General features: G+C 33.3%; 1 protein-coding gene across 3 annotated transcripts; it reads right to left on the bottom strand.

The window, feature by feature from the left end:
• LOC126660726 (putative RING-type E3 ubiquitin transferase C3H69) lies at window positions 1–6,090 on the bottom strand. 3 transcript variants are annotated; one of them, XM_050354376.2, is made up of 8 exons: window positions 5,875–6,090; window positions 5,558–5,645; window positions 4,689–5,464; window positions 4,242–4,311; window positions 1,522–1,610; window positions 1,344–1,402; window positions 1,090–1,176; window positions 1–451 (listed from the first exon to the last, which is right to left on the bottom strand). In XM_050354376.2, the coding sequence occupies exons 1-6, from the start codon at window positions 5,883–5,885 to the stop codon at window positions 1,366–1,368; spliced, it is 1,071 nt and encodes a 356-aa protein (XP_050210333.1). In that variant the 5' UTR covers window positions 5,886–6,090; the 3' UTR covers window positions 1–451; window positions 1,090–1,176; window positions 1,344–1,365. The 3 variants fall into 3 exon arrangements, with proteins under 3 accessions (XP_050210333.1, XP_050210334.1, XP_050210332.1); XM_050354377.2 differs by having other exon boundaries at window positions 1,090–1,194; XM_050354375.1 differs by lacking the exons at window positions 1–451; window positions 1,090–1,176; window positions 1,344–1,402; window positions 1,522–1,610 and adding an exon at window positions 2,278–2,750.
• Between the last annotated feature and the right edge of the window lie 12,956 nt (window positions 6,091–19,046).

Here is a 19,046-nt window from a genome sequence, read left to right on the forward strand (position 1 = left end):
TAACAGTCAATCAAAACTTAATTGCAAACATTGGCTTTGTAATCATGGACACAAATGTATGAGTTTCATTACATGCCTACCATATCATTATTATACACTACAATCTTAATCATATTCATTTTACAAACAATCACTGGTTTCAGGGTTTACCAAAAATCTAAAGAATCTGTACTATCCAAATTCGCCGATAAAATTTATCCAAATCAATGGAGTTAACTACTGAAGATAAATAGGCAGAAAACCAGGTATCCTTTCGAATGCCTTTCCTACTCCAACGGAAGCAATATATTTAGCAAACGTCTATTATTCGAACTTATTTTTATGAGGCGGCAATTGCTTAAAATTTGGCATAGGGTCGAGGTTTCTTCAGAATATTATTTCACTTTAACATACTACACATTACTTCATGCCTTCTAGCTTCCTGTTAATCGTCTCTCCATCAAGCAATCCTCTGTATTTGGCAACAGCAAGTAAATAAAAATGCAATAAGACGGTAAAACTTCTAATGAAATTAGTAGAGTCCCGCATCAACATGGTCCAGACCTGTACAAATCTACATGTTTGTTTACAAAGGGACCCTATATCGATGAGAAACTCGAGCAACTTATATTATATCATCTTAAAATTAATTTTACATTTCCCGAGAAATAAAAAAATAACTTATATTATATTTTCTGGAAAATTAACTTCTCAGAAATATACTCCGGGAAAATACTTTGAATTGAACCCAGGCCTAAATGTTATTACCTCAGGATCTTGACTATTTTCAGCAAGAACTTGAAAAACGAACTAATGCTTCAACGCTCGCCTCAACTCACCACCCTTATAGAAGTCGATAAATAAATGTCTCAAATAAAAAAAAAGTGATTATTCCACGACCCTCGCCTCAACTCACCACCCAATTTCATATCACTACTGCCGACACCAGCACCATTATTAACCTCACCCTTGCAAAAACACTATCACAAAAAAGTATATGCGTCTCCCATATATTTGACTCCAAATAAGAGAACTAAAAATTAAAAGAAAATACATATAAATGTACACATTTCCATTACTGATAGGGCATACTCATAAGTTAACCATTACCTAGCGAAAACTGGAGTTTGACAACAGGAAATTGAAGACTGTTCACAAGTTGACGACAAAACATATATCTTGATATTGGCCGATGATCTGCATATTTGAAGATGGCTAAAGCTAATCATATCACTTTGGTTCATCATGCATGCATAAATGTATGCTTGCTATTACAGATGTAGTTTTAGCCGTGTGATAGTCTAAGCATGCACATAAATGAGAACAGTGATCAATGTAAAATGAAGACGTAGTCTCATACTTACACAACAGTAATAACAGCTTTATTCAAATTATTTGTAAGCTACCAAGAAAATCCGAAAGCCTGAAAATGCAATCAGCTTATTAAAACAAATATAACATAAAATAATATAAACAGGAAGAAAGCAGCCAATCAACAAGCAGAGCACAAACATGAGAGAAGTCTGAAGATTTAAAATAAACCTGATATCTTTAGCTATCACAGTCTGTCCATCTTCATCCCCAAGATGACGCAGAGCAACTTCCTCCAAGCGACCATCTCGAAATGCATGCTGTAAGGACAGAATATCATAAATATAAGCCTCACGAACCTATAGTTAAGTAACATTGTAGCAGCTTATATTAATTCAATAAACTAACAGATGTTAAGGGAATAACGTGCTAAAAGATGAACTATATGTGGTATGCAAGTCATCGCAACTTACATCTCAAGTGAATATCGATGTAATGTCCTGTTCATACTGATGGAAACTATGTCGCAGCATAGCAGTACTAGCATTATTTGTTTTCCGCTCCCTTATTTTCTTTTTTCGTGGTATAAACCACAAAAATAGTTAATACAAATGGCCCTATCCCAACAAAGCAAAATATACATAGGCAGATATAACTTACAAGCTATCATCCAACAAAATAAAATTACCACTCCCCAATGGAGAACAAGCATGTAGCTGAGAAATACTAATATTATAAACTTCTCTATTGATCAATACCTACCAACATCAGGTACCTTTAGAATCAATAAGGCAGAGGAAACCCTTTGAAAAATATCAATTTAAATACAAACACATGAACAAGGTAGTCAGCACTCTCAGGATTGCAGTCTTTTCATAAATATACTAGCATTTATGAATGTTATTAACAAAACAAGCTATAAATACATAACCAAGATGTTACCGATCATATTGCAGTGATGCAACATATCAATGGATGGAACCAATATGCTAGAAGAAAATCTAGATATATTAAGACAACCACTGTCACAACCTATGGCAAAACACATACTCATAAATAGCAAGATACAAATTTCATCTATCTCCATATGTTCAAAACGCTAGAATGTGAGAAGCCACAAAGACCTAGTCCAAAAGTACAATAGGAGAAACGTTTGCAATACGGCTAATATTGTTATTTTAGAAGAGATCGATCTCCTCATCACTGTCATCTAAGCCAAAACTCATCCGCGTTAGCAAATCTATATAATCTTCATCAAGAGAATCGTCAAAACAATCTTCAGTATCATATATGTCATATAGGTCATATATGTCATGTTCATCATAATCATCCTCTTCCATTAAAAGCCCGACATCAAAAAATGCATTCATATCATCCACAGCACTGACTCTATGAGGACGTGGCCTCCGTGGAGGGGGTCTGTGATATTTCCATGTGTACGAGCCTGGCTTGACAGTATGCTGGAACACAACAGAACACAGCTCCATTAGGAGACATAAATCTAATGCTCTCCACAAAGAAAGAAAATAAGAGTACAAAGATTCAAAATTCTAAGTGCTGTAGATACTATTGTAAGAGCACCTTCACCAACATAACCAAGAGAAAATATATGAAAAGAAAGAGCGAAACCAGACAGATAATAGAATCCTACATAAAATAAAACTATTAACCAACAGAGGAAGAAAGTAAGAAAAAGATAACACTATGCAATGAAAAATCAAGTTATAAAGTCTTGCGTCAAATACCCCACTTCTCTTTTTTATCCCAATCATCATCTATTCAACAGTTCCAATACTCACTCTTTCAAAAGCACAAAAGATTCCGAAATTGCTCGAGTCAAGTCATTACTCCATTCCAAGCTTTTATGAACGCATCCATTATAAAATCCCAGATAGTGTAAGCATCCAATCAATCAAATTTCTTAAATATCTATATAACCAGCAAAAATAAATTGTACTACTATTTATTAATTAAAGAGTCTTGCAAATTTTCTTTTAACATTTCCAGGTATAGCTCAATGAATATTAAATGTCCAAATAGAAACTTCATTAGCCTCTATACAAAGATAATCACGATGTCAAAAACAAAACACTTTCACAAAATACAGCATTATTAGCATTTTGCACATCTCTGTACCGAGACTGGAATTCAAATAGATCAAAACATAGAATGTAATGTAACAGGTACTTGTAGCACATAATTTTTACAGTAATCTTTCCTTGCAAATTTACCCATAAATCTGGAATATGTCTAGCTCATTAGAGCCAATTCCCTAATTTCTTTTATTGTCCTATTTTGTAAGGGGGAAAGGGAAATAGCCCCTTAGTGTATATCAAAGAAATAGTAATAATACTCATTAACACCTAACCAATTTTCTTATACTGCATTTACAAAATAAAAAATCATTCCAATTTTCCTATATAGTATTTGAAAATGCAAAAGGAGTAGCTTATCAAAGGCTTGTAGCCACAAATAAGAATCAAGTCCTGGCTTCACTGCTAACCCAACAAAATCATAACTAAAATAGGCCAAGAGAAACTTCTTGGCCACTGGCTACTGCTAATGAAGAAAACTCTAAGTTATATCAAAGAAGAAATAATATTCATTAAGACCTAGCCAATTCTCTAAACTGTATTTAGAAAATAAAAATCCATTCCAATAGCCATATATTATTTGAAAGTTGCCATAGAAGTCACTTCTCTAAGGCTTGTACTGAAGCCCAAAGCAACAACCATGACAATTTAAAGCCATACTATTTATTATGATAGGCCAAGAAAAACTCATGGGTCACTAATCACTGGTTACTGGTAATGAAAACAATAATTAGTCAGCATTCAGCTCGTGCATGTAATAATAAGAGAAGTTCCAATTATAAAAATTGGTATGCAAGGAATCAACAGAAAAAAAAAATTAACATTGCATATGAAAATAAAACAAAACAATTTTCTCACCTTGTAAAAGCAACTGATCCCAAAAGGACAGTTCCCATTCCCAAAGTCAAAATGCTTGCAATCTATGGAGCTGTAAAAAAATGAAAATGGGAAGCAGAAGACATATTAGATTTCTAAGGCAAAAAAGGGAAAATTAAAAAAAAATCCCAAGTTTTCATTTATATGAATTGGTCAAGAATTCTTATACCAACTAGATATCAACCCTATAAAAATAAATAAACTCCACATAGTTCTGTGTTATATTTAACAATAAACGATGAACTTGGGCAGTTCTTAAAGATTTTTTTAATATGACAACTTGACAAGAGTAAGAACGAAAGTATCTTGTTAGCTAACTAGTTCAGTTCACAAAGGTTGACATGTAATTCAAAAGACTTCCAGAATTTCATTGGCATTGCATAATTCAGGTCATAGATAATGCAGAAGCATAAACAATGTGCACATTACCTGAGTTTTTCCTTATAGCTATCAATAATTTCCTGCTTTTCTTCTTTGGATGAATACCAAATGACACTTGGAACAACAAAGTATGACAATTTGCGACATATTGGGCAGGCCCTCAATGCAGTATTGACATCCATTCCAGAGGTTGGGGAACTGCTGCGCCAGTTCCTAATACATGAAATACAAAATGGATGATCACATTCAGATAGCAACCCAAACTTCCGTTCAGCTACAGTAGACTTTGAAAGCACACGATCTAGACAAACACAGCACTCAATTTCCTGGCTGTATTTTAATGCCTCGAGATGCTTTTGCTTCTGCTGACATGTTTTTACATGTTCATCTCTATCTTCAGGTCTAAAAGGATGCAAGCAATTTTTCCCACAAGTAGGACAAAGGTCACCATGGACATGAGGACATTTATCTCCACGCGGGCAATTACCAGCAGCAGCAAATGAACAGAGAGGACGGTCTTCTGGCTTGACATTCCTAGGTTCTATTATCTCATCATTTTCTATAAAGTTATTAGGCTCAGACTCCAAGTTCCATGCTGGCTTACTGGGAGGAACATAAGGAGTACTTGACGCAGAAAGCTCCCCAGAAGCATTTGAACTCGATTTTCCCCTACTTAACCCAGTTCTCACAGGACGTACGGAGGGTTGGTAATGAATTGTCGACGAAGACGAAGATGAAGCAAAACCCGGCCTAGAAATTTTGACATGTTCATATCTGCATCTACTTCCATACGAGCATATTCCATTTTGATAGTAAGTACAAACCTGTTATAACGCAAACAAGTACAAACAAATAACGATCAAACTCGAACCATACCACCAGTCATTTCATGAGAAAAAAGGAATCATCTTTCTTACATTATTCACCGGATCTTTCCGGTCATGCGAAAACTCACAATGCTCCCCTTTCAAACATGCCCCGTGCACATAGAACTTGCAAAGTACCCTGCAAACAAACAAACACAAAAAGATTAAAACTTTAACAAACAAAACATAATATTCATCAAAATTTCAAAAACAAATTACATATTCCAAAACTATCAGCCAATCAATTCCTTTCAAAAACATCAATAATAAACCCATAAACACAATTTCATAACAACATCAAATAAACACAAAAATAAAAATCTAAACTTTCAAAAACAAAATTAAGCAACAACAAAAAAATCAATTACCGCTTGGACATCGAGATTGATTTTTGATTCCAGTTTCGATAAAAATGTAAGGAGAAGAGAAGAGAAATTAGAGGAGAGAATCAAGTAAATAAGCAATCATTAATTTAAATTGTGCAATTTAATTCAAAAAAAATCCCCTTCTCTTAATTAGGGTTTCCATTTTTTGGCGGTTGGTGAGTGCTCTTCGGGGCCATCAAACATTTTTTTTCGAATATACCGAAAATGTACATACCATATAATTTGTGTGGGAAGGGGCAGTTATGTAATTATACTTAAGTATTTATGGCATAATTGGTTTTATTGGATATCCCATCTATTGTATTTTATAGCGCTCTTGATTTTTTATGGGAAAAGGTGTAAAAATGACCTTAATGTTTACTATAAATATCAATTAGACACTTAATGATTTTTTATGCTCAATTATAACTTTTAAGTTTTCAAATTCCTTAAAAAAATTGATGAAGAAGGGTGCGAAAAGCCCAATCATATTAACTTTTAATCCTCCTACGAAATGATACACCCAAGTAGTCTTGTTAAAAAAGAGCATCAAAAGATTCAAACTAAGAATGACATCTAGGAGCAACACTAGAGCCGATCTTATCAAGTTTTTTAGCATATATGTTACTCCCACGTAGAGGTGGAAAATAGGCGGATATGAATGAGGTTTAGATGGGCAATGTTATAAATGGGTAATTCATCCATATATAACCCATTTAAACTTTAAATTTTATAAGGATATTCATATTCACTATATCCTAATTTAACTCTAATCAACCCATCTATCCATTTATAACTAAAGTTACACTACAGAGATGAAGATATTGGTCCGTTTTGTACAATAATAAACATCAATCGGATGAAGCAACTTTGTTTGTGATCAGACAAATATGTTTTAAATTTACAAATAAATAACTAAAATGAAGCCAAACAAATAATAAAAACTAAGAATAAACAACTCATTCATATAAATTCAAATATGATTTCAGTTGTGTCATTAAAATTTTAAAGGACAAAAATATAAATATATTAAAATTCACATTACACCAGATCCAGTTAATGCATTAATCAACTTCATAAATTATTCTCCCAAACCAACTCATGCACTTTCCACAAAACATTAAATTTGAATCCATAAAACATTGTTCTTTATATCCACAATTTATAATAAAAATCAAAAATTTATAAAGAACCAAATTCCTCCAGCTCCATGTGCTATCTGCTATCATCTGTAAATAAAATGATCATAATAAGATAAAAGATAAAAAAATTATAGAATTGAATATTGGAAAAAAGATTAGAAGATATAATAAAAGATACTGAAACACCTACCTACCTATCTCTCCATGAATTACATAATTCTTCAAAATTTTCAATTAAAGATTCTACCTCAAGATCTTCTTCTGCAAAAGGAACACCATACAACCAGTCCCGAGTACATAATTCAGCATTTTAAGGTAGAAGAGAACTCTGATTTTTGCTAAGAATTCTTCCTCTGATACTAAAAGCAGATTCTGAAGCAACGGTTATTATAGGAATACTAAGAATATCACGAGCCAATAATGATAGTTCTGGATATCGAGAAGATTTCTCTCTCCAATAGTTGAGAATTTCTAAATCTACAAATAGTTTCTATCAATTTTAGGTTTTTCAAAATACAAATCCAACTGTGAATTGGCTGTCACTGAACCGAAAATTTCACTTGTAAAACTATCAAACTCGTCAACATCATCGCCATTAAAACAAGTAATAATTCGTTTTGATGTACTAGAACTTGCATCTTTAGCACACGAAGTCGTATACTCTTCAAACAAAGAATATAATTTATTACGGATATGAAGCACACGATCTTTTGATTCGAAACCATTTATGTTAGACAAACAAAATTCAACAAAATCCAATTTATAGTGAGGATCTAAAATAATTGCTATAGATAAAATTTTGCTATAAGAATGCAAATACTTATCGAATTTCTTTTTCATTCTTTCAGCCATTTTGGAAATCACATCTTGATCATTTTTTTATTTCTCCATCAAACACAACTCATTCTTCCGAACTTAATAAAAATACAAACTTGATGTGGGGTACTTAGTTTCAGAAAAAAAAAATGTAAATATTTCAAAGAACGGTTTTAGAAGTTTCATTATGTGCTCAGCTTGAATCCATTCTTCACTTATAGGACAAGTGTTAAATTTTATACAGTCAAGGCTAAATGTTGAAATGCACGTCTAAACCACAAAGCACCCTCAAGCATCATATAGGTTAAATTCCACCTAGTTGGTACGTCTTGTCGTACTTGCCTACAACCTAAGAAATATTACAAAATACACTTTGCAAACTTCACCTTTCTTGCATTACTGGCTCTAACATATTTAACACTCTCCCTAATTTTATCCATAGAAGTTTGAGCTACTTTCGCACCTTCTTACACTATCAAATTAAGTATATGCACTCCACAGCGCACATGTAAAAAAAACTACCACCACATGGCATAAATTTGCCTAAAAATCATATTTCTTTAAAATATCTACCATTGTGTCATTATATAAGACATTATCTAAAGTGATTGTAAATATTCTTCTCTCTATTCCCTATTCTTTCAACAAACTGAATATTTTTTCAGCCAAAATCATTCCACTATATGGAGGTGGAACATAAGTAAAACACAAAATTCTCTTTTACAACTCTCAATTGTCGTCAATAAAATGGGCAGTGATAGTCATATAATGATCAATAGTGATTGATGACCATAAATCCGATGTCAAACAAATCCTACTGGATGTGGAACCTAATAGGTTTAAAAGATTATTTTTTTCTTTTTTGAAAACCTTTAGCACATCAGCCTTGGCTGTATTTCTAGAAATTGTTTTTACATTTGAATTCAAAATAATTGTGCACATCCCTTTCTCCTTCATGCTCCACATATGGAAAAGAATAATTATGCTTAATTACAGAAATGACAACTTTTTCTCTATAAATTTTTTGGTCTAAAGTAGCATTAAAAGACTCGCCAGTCTGAAGTTCCTTCTTGTAACAAAGATCGATATGACGCAATATATTTTTTGTTTCATAATTAGGATTAATCGGATATAATTGTGAATACCATTTGCATTTTCCCCATTGTTTTCCGTCATCCATTTTATCAAGCTTCTCAAAGTGCTCCCATATTTTAGAGTTATGTTTTCCACTCCAATTAGAACTTCAAGTCGCACTTTCTTCGACATTAATGTTATACTCATCCCTTTCAAACTCAGAAATATATACTGATACTGCAGAATAGTGTAGAGTGTTATGATAAGTAAAGCAACAACTAAGACTCCAAAAGTAGAAGCCTGAAAATACCCGTCTTTTTATAAAACAAAGAAATATTGTTGCTTAATGAGAAACACACATAAACATTTATGGCATTATCAGATTCATATATCAAAAAATTACTATTAATATGGTGTTAAGCATATCAGAAAAGTGCATTCTAGTTATTGTCTTCATTATGTTTTTGAAGTGTTCTAAATTTAAAGCAAATAATGTCGTGGCCCTCGACCATCATTGTAAATGTAAAAAATTCAAAGCTATCAAACTCTATAATACTCAATTTCTGGAACATAAAATCCCACACCTAAAAATCAGTGCATCACTATGTTAGTGATATGCACTAGGTCAATCATGTTTGACCATGTTTTGACTTTATCATTTTGTTATTTATTGATTGGCAGTTTTTATCATTTTATATTAATGATTAAAATACTTGAATGGTTAATTCTTTCTAAGGTCATCAAGTATGTGACTTGATAGTAGAACCCTTAGGTTTAATAAAAGAATTATATACCATCTATCACTAGTCTTAATACAACATTGAGACTAGTATGATGTTGACTGATGATTATGTTTTACTAATCATGTATATGAGATATTAAGTCAAATCATAGGTGCTATTTGAGAAATAAGGCACTGGATGACCCACTGTGAGAATACTACATAGATCACTGTCATAAGTAATTCTCATTACAGTTCTATTAGTATAATCCTTTGACCTTGAAATCATCATGGATTTCTACATAGCTATCTCATATTTTGATACAGTCTTACATTATCTTTAACAGGATAATGGAATAGATTGTCATTGGATATGAAAGTAACTATGTGAGAAATGTGAGTGACTAAGAAGGAATTTGTCCCTCATTTATTTGAGTAAGATATCTATGGGCCCCTTGAAGAAGATAGACTGAAGGAAATGCATGGTCATGCTAATTGATAAGGAGTTATCATTTTCAGTCTACTTAGAGTCAAGAAACTAATGATTGAATATTATAAGGATGACATGACTATGCCTTATATTCAATTTGGATATCGAGAGACAAAGGGATTAAAATATTATTGTAAATGGTTAAATCGGATTGTCGATATTCATTTAACTTGGGTAGTCATAATGTCTTGCTAGACGCCACTTATGACTTGTGGGCTGAAATAGGGATTTTGGGCCTACTGCCAACGTTATATGAACCTACAGGGTCGCACACTAAGAATAGGCCCAAAACAGTTATGGGTTGTACAAGCCCAATGTGATTAAGTGATTAATTATATATATATATATATATATATATATATATATATATATATATATATAATTCGTAATATATATATATATTAATAAATATATATTAATTCGAAATTAAGGATAAGTGTTTTTCTTAATTTATTATTTTTTAAAGACAATAAATAGTTAATATATATGGATGATTATCAAAAAGGAGTTTTTGATAAATATAAACTTGTAAGAATTGCAATGAGATTGAAATTCGAATTTGTCTCAAACCCTAGTGTTATTGTATCACTATAAATACACATTAAGCAATTGGTTTGAGAATTACGAAATTCATTATTCACTAAATCACTAAAATTCGAAATTGCTTGTGAAGCAATAGTGCTAGCACACAAGCACTAGTTTTGGCTAAGGTTTGTTCGTGTGGATACTCGTAGAGGACGCGTTCTTTTGGAGGCGTTTCTGATCCGAGGCCAGGTATCACCAAAGTGAACCACCTCCTTCCTTCCTACATTACTGTTGAATTCGACATACAAGTAAGTAATTATTCTGTTAATTCGAATTACATGGATCCTTGTTTGGGTTTTAGATAAATTTTTGAAATTCCGCTGCGTTATGAACCTATAAAACCGACATAACCAATTTAATCTCAGCAAACAATAACAAAATCCAAGAATAAAAGAACTTCAATTTAGCCAAAATAAAACAAAAATATTAGTAATCCATTCAATTGAAATCTATAACTAAACAATTAATAAAAAGATAAATAAAAAATATGAATCAATGTTTTAATTTACCATACTCCATCAATTAATTGAATCAAAAAAAATTAATGAAAAATAAAATGCATGATTTTAGAGAGAAAAATAGTATCAAATTAAGAGATTTTAAACACTTGGAGAAGCCACCAAAATCAAAAAAATTGGTTCACATTGTAGCTGCTACTCATATAATCCCTTTCAAACTTGTTAACTTTCTTATCCCCAAAAAGTTTTTTCTTTTAATTTTGTCAAATCAGTAGATGTAATCTAATAACAAACCCTAATTTTTAAAGGTAGAGACATGAGAGAAGAAAGAAGTCATTTACTAATTAGATACCCATGCTCAACATTACCTAGCCCATCTAAAAAAAAATTTGTATTTACCCATTTTTATCCATTTATTTTTGTTAGCTACCCATTTAAGACTCATACCCTATATAGAAATGTTGGATATGAGTGGGTAAATGGGTATGGGTTGTATTTCTACTCTCATGATGAGTGTCAAGAATAACAACCTCCTAATCTTGGTCAAGTAATGAAAAAGTCATTTGTATGACTTGGCGATATTTATTTGCTGTGTTAATACATTTAAAAATAATAGAGGCAACTGAGATATTATCGACTTCAATAATCATTTGCTTGAAACCATGCTCCTAACGAAAATGGAGACCATAAAATACACCCCAAATTCTTGTCATAAAAGTTGTAGTTTCTCAAGATTTATAATAAATCCTCCAAGTCAAGCACCATTATTGTTACGAAATAAACCTTCAGCTGAAGAACAACGTAAATAATGATTCATTGTACTGTTGTATTAAACGTCTCTCAACCATTAATTGGAATGTTCCAAGAGATCAGTTATAAATAAAAATATCATTCATCTTTTTTGAACCATTTGTAAAGGATGAATCAATATTGAGAATCGTAACAATCATATTATTAATAAAAATAGAATCAAATTATTAATAAAAATAGAATCATCTTTAAAAAAAAAAATTCTCCATTGCCACAAAAAACAGCAGCAAGTACCGAAATTTACCTTCCATTCAACACTATTGCCAAAATCACAAGAATTCATGAGATTTTCTTCAAACACTTCACATGCCTCGTAACAATCTTTGATGACGTGAAGGAAAGTTTCATCAAAACCACAAACGACCAAGCACTATGATTAATGATCATTCTCCTCATCCTAACCCAATTGGTAAAAAAGACTATCATTAGACGCTAACTAAAGAAAAGATCTCACTCTTTCACAGTCAGACCACTTTCAAATATAATCCCAAAGCTTAGATTCTCTAGATATATTCCAATTAAAGAGGCTCTTTTAAGCTGATTTAATAAAGCAAATACTAGAGAAGGTTTTATTTCAAAAATTGTATCATCGCCTTTGTTTGCTTTAGGCAATAAGGTATTAGAGAAAATAATAAGAATTGAGACAGAGAGGTACTCCTGAGACAAAAGCCAATTATGTTGGCTATTTGCAGTAACAAAAGATGAGACTGATCTTGATTAAACATCAAGAGAGATTGGCTTATGATGACAGGGGCTCAGGCAAGTCAAGCCCTTTGTCAAACTAAAAAGGAGCAATCTTATCATTTTCTAATGCCCGGTCTAATCCGGCCATGGCCTTATTCTACAATCAACTTATACTTTTACATAAGGTGGAGTGATCTTCCCGACTAAGAGTTTTGTGAAACTGGTCTATTCGATACATGTATTTTTCGATTAAAATCTTACCCCAAAAGTTATTTTAGTTTGTCAACAAATCTCAAATCAGTTTAATCAAGAAATCTTACTTGTAACAAACTGAATCACACAGCTCTGAACTACCTATCTTCTTTAAACAACAAATTTGGTTCCAATTAACTAGAGAGATTTTTTTAGCTGTTTTTATATGACCCCCAAATTTTTAATAGGTAGCTTGTGGAATAAACGTTGTTTTCATTGTATAGTTAGGAAGAACACTAATAACTAATTTTATAGGAGTAATATTGCGTGTTAGAGATTAGAACCTATTCTTCCAACTTAAACCGTACTTACTAGCTTTCTCTACTATCGCTCTGTAGGTAACCTTACACTATGTTTGAATTGGGGGTTGAGGGGGTTAGAAAATTTCAACCCTTACTTGGAATTTTTTAAAAGGTTTTGGAGGGTTGAGAAATATTTTTCAACCCTCCTCAACCTTCATATGCCAACCCCCAAAATTTGGATGTTGGATTATTTTCAACTAATTGTTTCTATAAACCTGTGCTTTATTTTATTATTTTCCCAAACATGAAAGAGTTAAACATAATGCGTACCTCCCTTTACCGTCCATTCCTTTCCTTTACTTTACTTTACTTTAAAAATCCATACTTTACATTACTCTTGTCTCTCCCAAACAAAGCCTTAGTAACAACCATAGATCATTGGAACACCCAAGTAACTACCCAATTCATTAGTATATAGGAAACACTATAGTTTTACTATGGTAATCTTTACATCTCGGTTGGTGTTAGGAGAGAAATATTTTTTTTTTAAAATAATAACCTGCTGACCCGAGGCTTCACTGAATTCCTAGATATTACCAATAATAATATGAAACGCTGTCACGACCCAAATTATTGAGCCGAGACCGGCGCTAGGGAATGGGAGTGGTAGCTCCGAAACCCGTAGCAAGCCTAAAACCACTAAATAATTTTTCGCATTTAAAAGTATAATATTGTATATAAAATATTTTCAGAAAACTCTTTTAAATAATATAATTATAGATATTAAAATATCAGAGTTTACATTAAAATCAATCATTTGAAGTCAATTCACAAATCTGCTACTGACTCCTATTGATTACTGCAGCTCTAGAACCTCATACTTGTGCAAGTCCAACGACTTCTGGCACAATGAATATGGTTTGTCTGATCCGACTTCTACTACCTGCAAACATCAGAGTGAGGGGTCAGTATTTGGGGAAATACTGAGTGAGTTTGCAAGTTACTAACGGTATTATTAAAAACATGACATCGCATACGATAAAAACTCGTATATACAAAATCAAGATTCGATATCAAAATATCATATAACATGCTATTATATTATCCAGATAGAAGATCCGATTGAAACCCTAATTACGATACTCAATACTATCTATAACTTATATACGATCCATATCGATAATATAATCAATTCGATCGATCCGATGGGTAGGGTCCCGAGATAATTCAACCGAGTTAAACCACTACCGTCTCTTAATCCCAAGGTGTGGGTCCCGAGATAGTTCAACCGAGTTAAACCCACAGGATACGGGTCCCGAAATAGTTCAACCGAGTTAAACCTCGTATCCCATTCGATATACTCATTCCAACTTCGATACGATACGGTACGATTCAATATACGATGTTCGATATTCGATATAATTCTACGACACGATAACAATCTAGACACGCTAGACTGACATACTTACCGGTGATCACACAGTCCTATTGACGCCCAATAGGTAGCACGTTTCCTCGGATCACACACTGGTTTCAAAACTATAATAATTCAATAATAACAATAAATGATAATCGATAAAAGCAATTCGATATGCTACATATCAAATCATATACTATGCGATGTGTTTAATCATAATATATCAAAATATTAACTTTTAAATAACAATACGCAAAAGTAAAGTGCCACTCATAGTGACCGTTATTCCTTATATCCAAACGTAAGCTCCAAGAGACTGGTCCGTCAATCCTCGTTGAGCTTCTTGGTTCGTCACACTCGTAGCTCGATAGTCCGTCACATCTATCATAGGATTCTATCGTTAAAATATATACTTAGGAAATCCTATTCTTGAAAACTGCACTAGATACCTAACACGACAAAAGCACGAAACATAACTGTCGTGCTCTAAACATATCTTTCTCTATAGATCTCTATTCATATCTTGATTACTCATCATGCTAATGTTCATTTCTATAATGTCTTATTAACATTCATTTTAAGACATTAGTCAGAGTTCTACACCCGTATCATGTCATCGTAAGCCAATTTTCGCTCCCGGAAGTCCCCCAGAGGTTCCGGTCAAGGTGGGGCACGTCGTGCTACCTTGGCACGTTGTGCCCCTCATTTTTCATGAAGGGCACGTCGTGCCCTTCCTTGTGCACGTCGTGCACCCCTGGTGGGGCACGTCGTGCACCCTTGTGGCGCACGTCGTGCACCTCTAGTGGTGCACGTCGTGCACCTCTTGTGGTGCACGTCGTGCCCACTTTGGGTACGACGTTTTTGATGCTTTCGGACCATTTCCGAAGCTCCAAAACACTCATAGTCCCTTAAAAGTGGGCACGACGTTTTTGATGCTTTCGGACCATTTCCGAAGCTCCAAAACACTCATAGATCTTCGGATTGATAGATCTTTCAATTTCGAAGAGTTTGCCGCAAAAATCGTCCAAAACGGATGCCGAACGGCGAAACGGCGGCGAAACGACGATATCGATCGATGAAACGTTAATCTCTCTGGATCCTTCTATCTCTTTCTCTCCTTTCTTCTTTAAACTGATCCATACATATAACATGGTTAAAATACTCCTTTAATCCTTGTTTTGTTTATTTGTCACAACTAATCCTTTAAACTTCTCATTCGTTCAATTTAATCCCTCGCTTAACTAATTAACACTTTAATCATAACTCATACGTATTATTTTTATCCAATAAACAATACGAATCTCAATAGTAACATTTTCCGTCTGTAATCTTTTAATTACTATTCTCGAGATTAATTGGCTAGTTTGCACTTTGGTCCTTGAACTTTTCAAAAGTTGCAATTTAGCCCAAAATGCATCCGCGTCCAAATTTTAAAAGGCCTCCGATTGACCTGAAACTTTTACCACATATACTATAAAACATTTCGCAGACCTTGACGAAATAATTTCCCTTTTTCATGACTCAACTGGTTAAATTACCACTTTAGTCCCTGAACTCTAGTTTGGGACTTTTCTTGATATTTTTTTAATTTAAATTCCAACTTTAGAATTGGAATATGATATTAAACTCTGCACAATTACTTTCCTCGAGACCGACCTACTTGGATTTATTTATAAAAACTCTCGGAAATTCTTCCGATATCGCCACCCCGGCTACTAAAATCTGGACACGTGGTCCAATTAAATGCTTAAATATTTTGGGGTATTACATTCTTCCCCCCTTATAAAAATTCGTCCTCGAATTTTCATATTCTTTTCTTATTTTAATCCGCTTAACATTTTGAACTTTCTTCATCGTAGGAACATCGTGTCTATTTTACAACACTTGTCGGCGCATGGAATCGTCATTCCATTTTCTGCACTTCTTATATTTTGATGTCAGTTATCACTGACAACTTTACCTTTGATCTCTTCTCTCTATTCTGAAACACAATCTTTGCGTTTGTCCTTTATCTGACATTCAATACTATGAACTCTTAGTTTAATACTGATGTCCCATGATAATTCGTTCTAACGATACTTTATCACAAAGGACAATAGTCCTTGTCATTCGACATCTCCCTTCTTTTTTTTTTGACGACATTAGCCGTATTCATCTGTACTTACGATTCTTTGTTCTTGATTCTTTACTTTTGTTCACTACGTCTGATCTTATCATTATTTCTTGTTGAGTAATACGAATACTCAATTAGCTCATGCTTCTTTACTTGCGTAGTTTCGTTTATATTGTTATTGCTGTCATCCCATTGTTATTCATCGTAGTGCTAGGAACTTATCCCCTTAACCGTTATCCTCTTTTGTATTACTATTACTTCTCTTATTGTCGCTTATCTTGGTTATTCATGAGGTGAATTCTCATGACATATCCTTATAAGGTCTTTATTTACTTTCCTTGTAAAGCTTATTTATTTTTCTTCTTGTGTCAATACTTCCTTTCATTTATCGTAAAGCGCTATTCTTGAAACTTCTTGTTCCTTCTTACTTTACATCAATCTGTTTTATCAATCTTGTTTTCAATCAGATAGGATTCTCATGTTGGTCACTGACTTCTTATTTTAATAAGACAGTGCGTGACCAATACTCAGGTAAACTTTCTTTGCTTATAACCCTTACATGAGGATCTTAATCCTCTTCAAACTATATACTTATATCAGAATGTCCTCTGATATTGTCGTTGCTTGTCTTATGTTTAATCTTTTTATTCATCATCCTTTCTCATTTCATTTACGCTTTTCTTTTTCTCTGTTGTCTTCTTGACATTATTCGTCTTTCCAATTCTCAAACTTAGTTTGACTCTTAGCTTCCAAATTATTTCTCTTTACTATCACGCAGCGTTAAGCTTACTTCTCATTGATATCCGTAATCTTTCTATTCCACTTGTTATTTCCACCTTTATCCATATCGTAAATGTACTTCTTTGTAATCTTTCTTTGACTTCTTGTCCTTAGTTAACCAATAGGATCAATAGTCTAAATGCTATGATCCTATGGTATTCTTTGCTTTCCTTCTCAGCGTATCCCAGACATCGTGTATTACTTGCTCTTAATATTCACAACATCAATCATTATATAGAGTTGTGATCTTCTTTGTCTGAATTTCCCGATGTAGTGTGTTCTCAATCGTATATGTATTGTCTTATCGTATTTGTACTGCCATTATGGCCGTCTATAAAGCTGATCACATGCTGGTATCACCTCTATCGCATCTCGTATTTCTGGTATTTCTTGTTTCAGCACTCTGAACGTCGATCACCAATTAAATAATGGGTCGCAATTCTTTTGCCTGAATTATCGACGTAGTGCGCTTTCGATTACTTACATATTGTAATATTATACTTTTACTGACATCTTAACTGTCAGTGGATCCGATCCTATATCTATTTCACCTTTATTCTTCTTTGTTTCTATGTGTCCGCGGCTACATAAAGTTGCATTTCTCTAATCTCCTTATCAACTCTCCACATGACTTTTGTCTTTTTTGTTATTTAACAACTCTTATCAGATCTCTTGCGACATACGCAAGTTGTTCGTACTTTCTCCATTCTTATTATCTTAACTGATTTCTTAGTGTCCTTTAATTTATCTTTGAATTCTTATACCTTATCATACATGTCGTATACCTTTGGCATACTTTACTTTCATCTCCTATCTTCTGTCTCGATTTATCTGATATCACTTTCTTTAGTATGGCTCAGTTCTGATATTGAGTCTCTTCTTCACATCCTTTCATGTATCTCGAAGCACAAATTCTAATCGCATATCAAGTACACTCGATGCTATATAGCGCGTCTTAATCCTCCACGTACGTATCTATGTTTTTCCTTTGAAGGTCATTACTAACCTTCCATAACGATCATGTTACGCTTTGACTCTTTATTAGTCAAATCCAAAATTTAAGGTTCGCTACTTCATAATCAAAATCTTGAGGTGGAAGTTTCAACTCTCAATCCACCTATTGCAGTACATGTTGTTTACGTCTCAATCTTTCTTATCGTATACTTCAATTATTCATTCTCATCGTATCTTCTGATTTATCATTGTTCTAATTGCTTGTTGAAACTAATCATGGATTGAACCTTTCATTGACATCTTAATCGACAATATTGTTTGTTCTTCATCCGCTCGATGTATACGAGCATCTTACTTTACTTCTCCTAGAGGATCTAGCATACTGATTGATCCGTTAAACTCTTTTAGTCTTAACTTATATATACAAATATCAAACCTCTATAGGTAATCCTTTCTTCACGTTGATACTGTCTTTGTATCCGTCGTCCTATTATTAGCACACAATTCCTTATATCAGTTACTTTTACGGCTAACTGATTCATAGCGACGTTGGGTTACTGTGGCACTCCCGATGCCTGCATATTCCCACTTTATCTTGCTAGGTCCCCATTGACCTTCATCTCGTTTCTGGCCTTTA

Source organism: Mercurialis annua, linkage group LG8, assembly GCF_937616625.2.
Source record: "Mercurialis annua linkage group LG8, ddMerAnnu1.2, whole genome shotgun sequence".
Classification (NCBI taxonomy): Eukaryota; Viridiplantae; Streptophyta; class Magnoliopsida; order Malpighiales; family Euphorbiaceae; genus Mercurialis; species Mercurialis annua.